We start from the raw sequence: 8,641 nt of genomic DNA, 5'->3' as shown, positions 1-8,641 counted from the left end.
ACGTACAAGGTGGAGATTATGGGGATAGATGACACCAATCACAGCAGAGTGGTAAAAATATCTCCTAAAAATATCTCCTGAAAAACCAAGTGTTTTCATCCAAAATACTGAGTACAAGAGGTAAAATATCTATTTAAGAACTTAAATGTCTTTCAACATGTCAAGTAAGACCGATGAGGTTTATTTAGCTCAATAAAATTGAATGGAAATGTTTGACTCAAATTGTAATTGAAGTTGCCCTCAAACAGACAAATAAAACGTACTTAATTAATAACTAATAGCAGTTCCAGAATTTTACTTGGATGCGACATTTCCAAACATAACATTTTTAAAAACACCGTCCATAATGTATGGATAGTGAAGAAAATACATAGAAACAATATTTTAATATAAGATTTAGTTAAAACCACAGCGAAATCTGAGGTTAAAAAAACTGGATTCTGAAAAAACTGAAACAATGGTTTCAAGGAAACGCCTTCAACACGTCCGTGGCAGATGTGTACTGCAGCACATCCTCCTGGAACTGGGTCAGTAATGCCCTTGCGTCCTTGGTTACTCGGCCCCCGGATGTGCGGTATTGTATAGTGAGAAGTTTGGTGCACAAGTAATGAAGCCACAGCACATTTGTGTGCGGGTGATAGACGCTCCAGTCGTTCCTAGGAGCAGCAAAGACACAATCAGTACAAGTGGGAAACGACAAGTGCCCATAATGGAGGTCAAAGTACAGCTTTGGTGTTGGATGTGGTCTACAGCAGGGGTCCCCAACCATTTTCTACAACATATTTTACATTTATATTGAACGTTTTATATGTTTTTTTACTCATAAAAAAGCTTTTGAAGAGACGTTAGTGTCTGTGTTGTCATCATGTAGGAAGAGCCCGGACTGAAATGGTACTTTTACCGGTCCGCGAAATCTTGTCTGACATTAAACCGGTCCGTGGTGCAAAAAAGGTTGGGGACCCCTGGTCTACAGCAATCTGTTCATCACTTGTCAAATGAAGTTATAAAAACTGTGAACCGTAACTTATCCATTTATTTTACACATTTTATATATTCACCAACTGTCCATCTGTTTGATTTAACTATTAATCCATTTTGAATGTACATTTAATGAATTTAAATCTAGCTGCTCAACTTGCTTTCAGGGAAGGTTTTGGATGCTTGTGTTAAAGTTATTTTAATGTCTTGTTAGATTAATATTGGCACTCAATAGCTAACTCAGCTGAATTCAGTTTGGACTTGGAAAATGTTTCCTGATTGAATCTAGTTACATTCTGGAATCAGACATTTCCACTCACCCGTTCTCCTGCCTCATCGTTCTGTATATGTCGAACTGATAGTCTCCCCAGCCCTTGAACAGTTCCTCATCGTTGGAAATATCACAGGACACCGTCAGACCATCTATGAAGACCACACTTTTTTTTAACAAGCCTGTTGATGAGTAAAAGCATATGTACTGTGCTTGAGGACGGGATTCCCACCAATTTCCATTCTGGACAGCGAGTAGTCGATGATGCGGACCAGAACTCCTCGGGTCTCCAGGGTGTGTGTCACTCCATTGATGAGGAAACTCTCACTCTTCTGTTTGGTCGTCTTGACGAGGACATTTCCCCAGTGAAGATCCCTGCATTAGAGTTGCATTACATGTGTCTCCTTACTAACATCTACTCATTCATAATGGGAATTATCTTAAGATTTCATTTTAAATTAACTCTTACAAAGCTGCCAATATAGTTTTACATTCACAGTCATTTTAATGATTGGGCTCAGCTTTTTATTCTCGTCAACAAAAGGACAAGTTTTGGTCGTTTGACATACCTGTGTTCGAAGCGGAGCTCCTGCTCGGCAACAGCTAAAGCTGCAGTGACTTGATGAAGGATGCTCTTGGCCATATTGAGAGACATGAGCTTGAGGGAGGGGGGAACATAACCATTTTTATAAGATTTCATAAAATGAGAGATGCTCACAGTTTAAAGATATTACCCTTAATTAAATAGAAGAACAATTTGTATTCTCCGGAGACATTAAGGATTCAAATAACTTTTTCTTAATTGCCATTACCTTAACAATTCCTCTCAGATTTTGCTCTATTAAACTTCGTTCCTGCTGAAGAGTGACAATATGTTGATTACTAAAGTCACATCTGAGTGAATTATAAGCCCTAATTGTTCATTTTATCTAAAATTCAGATCAAGGCATGTCTCCAAAATTGATTCAAGATAATTGTAAGAGTATAAATGTTATACGACAGTGAAATGAACTTGTAAAACAGTAACAATCTTAAGGAGTTATGGGCTGTAATATAATATATGTTCATCCCTAATTACTCTTGAGGTCATTTTATTTCCTTCATAAAGTCAACAGACACTGTATATGTGAGGTCACCATACCTTTCCGTTGCTGTTCTCCAGGTCAGCGCCTCCAAATTCAAACTGCAATATTATGAATATCTGATCTTTTCCGAAGAAATCTGAAGAAAAAAAAAGTTTTTGTTGTATGTGGACATTCTGTAGACCAGTATGTGCATTTACAAATTTGTTTCACTGATATTAAATATTAAATAAACAAAGAAAATCATATTAATGTTCATCTTAATTTCATGACATATTACTTTTTCTTGAAACCCGACCTTTTCTTCCCACATTAAATTTAAGCTGTAAAAATATTTATTTAGACCCACCACCTGTTTTTGTGTAGTTTTTTTAACGTTTTTTTTTATTATTTACTGATCATTCAGGAAACCAAGAATGTCCTTTGTTCATATTTAATGTTCAGCAAACAAATACAAATAAAGAAATGATGACAGTTACTAATCTCTAGAAACTAGATGATTTTGTCTAGCTAGTTGAAAATACCAAATCTTCTTCCGGCGTTATTCTCACCTGGTCTATCGTTTTCTGATCCTTTTTTTCGATGGAAAGCATCCCATGCTTTCAGAAATTGAGCCGGGTAACATCCCTGCACGCAGTGAAGACTGGGTTGAAAGAAAAGAAATATGTCAATGCCTGAAGAAGTTGGAAGACAGAGAGCAGGACGCAGGAAAATGCTCACTTGTGAAGTCCAATGAAGCCGTGAGTCTGATTCTGCTGCTTATCTTTCAGGCTGCTGAGCTCTCTGTGGAACACATGCATCATTTTAACTACAGTCAAATATGAAAATGATTTGTATTTAACGGCTTGTCATCAGCTTGCATTTGTTGTTTGCCGTTCTCAGACAATTGAGTTCCATGAGGTGAATCATTAGATTTCTTAATCTTGGTTTTTGTATGAGGACAGTTTTTCTTTACGCTTATGAAGCTGTACAATTGCTAATTTTCGTGTTGTTTTCATATCTATTTTTAATTCCAACTTTCTTTGAGATTTTCATTTCATATTAACTTAACTTATTTTTGTCTACAGTTTGTATTTGCCTATCATTGCTTTGTGTTTGAATTTTTTTTTCGACAACCTTAGAGGGAAACTAATGTGTTGATTTAAGTGTGTCGTCTTAAATTAATCTTGGACCTCTATTGTACTCATCAGTATTTCTCTTTGTACACAACTATATTGTCATTGAAATATTTACATTAAAAAAATGTGCTTAAGCCCTGCCCACTTTGTTTTTCTGGAGATTAAATCCTGTTTACCATAATCACACCACCTTTGCTGTGGTTGGTGAAACAGTTTGATGTGAAATGTGAGTTCTTCTACTTGAGCGGGTCAGAATTCTCGCTGCAGAGTTCTGAATCAACTGCAGACGAGACAGCTCCTTCTTGTTAAGACATGAAAACAAACTGTTACAATAGTCCAGACGAGAAGAAACAAACGCATGGATTACAAGCTCCAGATCATGTTCCGACAACATTTTCCTAAGTTTAGAGATTTTTCTCAGTTGAAGGAAACAGTTTCTGGTCAGTTTTCTGCAGTGTCGAACAAGAGACATGTCTTTATCAAATACAACACCCAGGTTTCTCAGGCTCAGTTTGACAGACTGACCTAAGTCACCCAAGTACTGACTCAACCCTGAAATCTTATCATCAGGAGCAATCACCAGTGTTTCAGTTTTGTCCACATTTAGCTGTAAAGTGTTTTCACTCAGCCAATGTTTGATTTCTAGCAAACAATTGACTAAGCTGTTCAGCCTCTGGGGCTCAGTTGGATCAAAAGAGCAGTAGAGCTGGATGTCATCAGCAAACAGGATAGAATTAAGATCAAATCTCTCAGCTGGGTTAAGAGATCGATGTCACACACAGAGAAAGTTGATAGAGCTTAGTTTAGCTTCTCTCTAACAGACTCTTAAATCTTTGATATCATTTCTACTCTTAGCCAAAGCAAAAATGAAACCCCTACTTGGATATGATCATTTCGTGAAGAATCTCTCCAAAGGTCTTCTGGTCTTCATTATTCACCTTCTCTATGCCCTCCACAGGAATCACCTGAGGATGAAAACAACAATACAATAAATCAACATAAGTTGCTTCAGTGTTTCAATTCCCTGTAACTCGTCATTGGGTTAAATTTTCTGCTGTTTACGTTATGAATTTTTAAATGTCAATATCTTTTAAATAAAAAAATAAGGCAAGATAAGATTTAGCAGACCCTTAAAGCAAGTTGTTTGAAACAGCCATACCTTCAGAGCAACCTTTTCTCCAGAAGCATCCATGATAGAGAAGACCTCCCCAAAAGTTCCTTCCCCGATCTTCACAATTTTCTTCATCTGCTCAGGTAGAATACACTCTTCCCACCGGAGGTGCCTCTGCTGCTTACACTCGGCAAGAACTTTTTCTGCATCAGACAGATCATCCTCCGTCTGTGAAGAAAGATGGGAGGACCCATTAGAACTGGTTTTATCTGTGAAGGGTTCACAGGAATTGGCAGATGAAGTTAAAAAGGAAATGACTTGTGCATTTCATATGTTTAATTTACCAAAGACTCGTTACTCTGCAGTTGTGAACGAAGATGTTTGGGAAGCGGAGTACGGAAGGGTGTGGTGAAGAGATCTCTGCTGAAATCCAACAGCCTTCTTTGATCAGGGGAACATAAGATATGATTGTTTAGCCCCCCTGGGGTGCGCAGCACTAAAGGAAGAAATGTAGAAAAAGGACCACATGTCAAATATTCTGTAAAAAGGGCAAAAGTTTGGCTATTTGTGTTACCTTTGCCTTTGCGGTGCACAGAGAGGGCTGCTTTGAGCTGGCTCCAGGTCTGTGTGTCGTATGGCGGGTGAGACCCCGGCGACAGGATGAGGCAACCGGCTTTCACTGGGGTCGAGAAACCCACTTCTGGTTTGAACAGATCCTGGTCACCAAAGACACATTAAACAGATGACCACCACCTCAACAAGCCATGATTTGTACAAACAGCTTTACATCTTAGTACTGCAGATGAAGTGTAATAGATGAAGGTTTTCTCACCAGAGTTTGCTTGCGCTGCTTAGAGATGAGCTCAACGACGCTGTTGTCAAGTGCCTTCGCACCATCCTTCTGCAATGTTCTTTTGCCAGTATTTTTCCAACGACTCACACTCATCCCACTGATGCCCGCCTTCCTGGACACCCCTGATCGGTTTACGGACGTGTTCCCTCTGTTCAGTTTTTTAGGATGTATCGGGGCCTTTTTCCTTTTAGCAGCAAAGTGATGGTCGCTGAAAGAAATAGCCGAGCTTCTCTTCCCGAGACTGACTTTCCCGGAGCTAGTTTCTTCCTCAACGTCCTCAGAGTCCTCAGTTGACGACACTCTCCGCCTCAACATCTCTTGAAGGTGCGACAATGATGCTCTTTTGAGTTTGACGGCAGCATTATCTGATAAACATCTTTTCTTCAAGTCATCCACAAGACTTTCAATCCGTGATTCATTACAGTCTTTTCGCTTTACTGCCACCACATTAGCCTGATCAGCCTCATCCTCTTCTGTAGTGCTGTTCCCTGCCTCGGTCAAATCCACAGTGTCCTGCTTTTCCTCGCAACTATAATTATGAACATGAGACAATTCTGACGGAGTCTTGAGTAGTGACAAATCAAGTTGCTGTAGTTTCACGGTGCAGCTTTTGATGTAGACGTCTTCAACTGGAGGTGTGATGTCCATGTTCACTTGTGACTGTGCACTGATGTTACCACTGCAGTTGGGGCTCTTGGCAAGCAATGACTCCTTCACTTCATCTATTGAGGAGTTAACAGTTATCACCGTGTTTCCAGTCTCACATCTTATCCATGACCCTCCGTCTTCACATGTCTCTGCATAAACCACTGATTTGACATAGTGACTTGCTTCATCTTCAGTCGTGGACATGGTACTATCGAACAGAAGCTTCGTGTCATACGAGGGTTGCGAACTATGATTTATTATTATTGGGCTTGAATACTCCAAACATGATGAGTAGGTAGAAACTAGACCCAGTTCAATTCTCTCAAGCTGTACGCTACATGTTTTTGTCAAACACTGCTCCTTTAAATGATATGTGAGCCAATCCAGCCCATCCTCTGCCGACAAAAATCGACTGTTGTCGCTGTCAGCCGTACATAGATCGAGACTTTGTCCAGATTTCTTTGCATCCTCTATTTGACGTTTTTCCAATTCTGAACTTGATATCTTGGCCACGCTCGGAGCTTCAAACCGGTCAGAAGTGTTGTCATCATTATGATTTGAGGTCTGGTGATGATTGTCCTGTTCAAGATTCTGCTCTGTTGGAAGGGACAGTGTCAGAGGAGGCGACCCAAGGTTTCCATCAAACGGGCGCTGAAGATTCATGCTGTGATTTTCAAGCGTAGAAAATGGTTCAGGGCGAGACAAGGTGCTGAATACACTTGCTGACGGGGTGGAGCAAAAGATGGGTTTCTTGGTGCATGATCCAGGGCTTTGATTATTTGTCAGGTTTAAGGAAATTTCTTGGAAGGGCCTTTTGAAAACTCCTATGGCATTGGTTGACACAATCTCAACACTAGAATCTGTCAACAATGAGGCTTTCCTTTTTTTCTTGGCTGGACGGTGAACATTATTGTTCTCCAAAGATTCTTTGCGAAAGACAAATTCATCAAAACAGTCAAGAACAGGACGCTTGGCTAAGATGAGTTGTCTTCTTCGGGTAACAAAACAGTCCAAAGATACAGGAGGAAATCTACAGAGTAAAATAGAGGAACGCATAACAAATTGAAATTTAGCGTTAAAGTTAGAACTCTTTTGCTATACTTGGACAACTTACAACTTACAAATTAACTCATTGATTCCGTATACAAACAAAAAACAATTGTAAGATAAAATCATTGAAAGACTTGGTTCTATGGTAGAAGAATGCCATTTGCCACGAACAAAACTGACCTGGTTTTCTTCACATGTTCAGATGAGGGAGGAAGACCTTCTTCATCTGTGCTTATGTCCAGTTTTCTTAAAGGAGCCCTTTTCCTTTTGGGAGGTTTAACAGGAGGCCTTGCAACACTTATCTTCTTTCTTCTGTTCAAAATAAAAGCATGGATTATTAGTTGCCACCGTTTTGTTGATGTCTCACTCACTGTCTCATAGTTGTGTAAAGTTGGCACATATTATATTTTGATTTTATTTCTTAAAGGGACTATTAATATTAATTGAAATAAACATTTTAACATAAACACATTTTAGCTTGGATGCTGTTCCACAAGACTTCATTTTAATAAAGTATTTCACAAAGGATAACCAAATAAAGGAGGAAAGTACTAAACTAAAAACCGGATGTTTACGAACTGTACATTACTTTTATTTTATTTTTTTTAAGATCCCCGAGATGTTTACATACATATTGTGGCTATGGCAGGAGGTTTAAAATAAGTATGTATTAAAAATCTGAAAAAACACCTTATCTTATAAACCCTTTTTTTAGCACTAGCTTGTTCCGATCACATACCTGATATCGATGGGTTTATCGTCGAATAAAGAGTCTTCCGAGTCTGAACTGTCGAAAGCCTTTTTGTGGGATTCAGGGGAGAGCCAAGCTGAGATCTTTCTGTGTTTTTGTTTGCCATAGGTTTTTAAAAACACTGGCTTGCCGGGCTCCATGATTCAAAAAACAAAACGAAACTGGACATTCAAACTAATCGTTCGGAAACAATAATCACGAACAAGAAGAATGATAAAAAATAAATACGATTAAAGAATTCTAATAATGGTGATCACGCCATAGGCACCGTCGTATAAAAACCGCTGCCTTTCAAATGACTCGCCCGCCGAATCTATTGGTCAATAAAAACAGTCAGTGTTTCTGAGCAGCGCCCCTGGTGGTGTGGAGTTCATAGTCGTTCGAAGTCGAGACTTCAGATCACAAATGAAGCTTCAGAAACCTTTGGTCAATAAGTTATTGATAAATCGTGAACATAAAATAAATACAAATTATTCTCCCAAAGATAACAATTGTGAATCAAACATCTTCCACTTTTTTTTCAAAAATGATTCCACAAATTGTGTTGATCATCGAAATCACATGATCATTTAATCACATTTTATAAAATTAATGTTAAAAACATAATACAGTATTTCGCGTCTATCCAAGCACACAGTTTTCTTCCTGCTATTTTATATAATTCATTTTAGAGTTTTATCTAATGGTTTGATATTTATTATTATGGTTTTGTTATTCCTCTGCTCTCTGTGAATATTGTTTATTTTATTCACCCTTTCACAGCACTTAGTGCCCAACGT

General features: G+C 38.6%; 1 protein-coding gene across 1 annotated transcript; it reads right to left on the bottom strand.

Moving 5' to 3' along the window:
- Positions 1-329: 329 nt before the first annotated feature.
- haspin (histone H3 associated protein kinase) lies at positions 330-8,132 on the bottom strand. Its single transcript, XM_087779217.1, has 14 exons — positions 7,851-8,132; positions 7,292-7,423; positions 5,393-7,091; positions 5,135-5,276; positions 4,905-5,056; positions 4,609-4,788; positions 4,329-4,414; positions 3,052-3,114; positions 2,883-2,974; positions 2,391-2,470; positions 1,819-1,907; positions 1,482-1,624; positions 1,299-1,401; positions 330-656 (listed from the first exon to the last, which is right to left on the bottom strand). The coding sequence occupies exons 1-14, from the start codon at positions 8,000-8,002 to the stop codon at positions 464-466; spliced, it is 3,306 nt and encodes a 1,101-aa protein (XP_087635343.1). The 5' UTR covers positions 8,003-8,132; the 3' UTR covers positions 330-463.
- Positions 8,133-8,641: the final 509 nt, after the last annotated feature.

This window comes from Callionymus lyra, chromosome 1 (assembly GCF_982586985.1).
Source record: "Callionymus lyra chromosome 1, fCalLyr1.hap1.1, whole genome shotgun sequence".
Taxonomy (NCBI): Eukaryota; Metazoa; Chordata; class Actinopteri; order Syngnathiformes; family Callionymidae; genus Callionymus; species Callionymus lyra.
Note: the sequence above shows the minus strand (reverse complement) of the source record. Positions and strands in the feature narration are given on the sequence as shown.

Bases quoted from the DNA above. Each gene is read 5' to 3' on its own strand.
- haspin (XM_087779217.1), bottom strand. From the start codon at position 8,002: ATGGAGCCCGGCAAGCCAGTGTTTTTAAAAACCTATGGCAAACAAAAA. The intron at 7,092-7,291 runs GTCAGTTTTGTT...TTTACTCTGTAG, and splicing joins GAACATGTGAAGAAAACCAG to ATTTCCTCCTGTATCTTTGG. The intron at 4,789-4,904 runs GTAAATTAAACA...CTTTCTTCACAG, and splicing joins TGCAGAGTAACGAGTCTTTG to ACGGAGGATGATCTGTCTGA.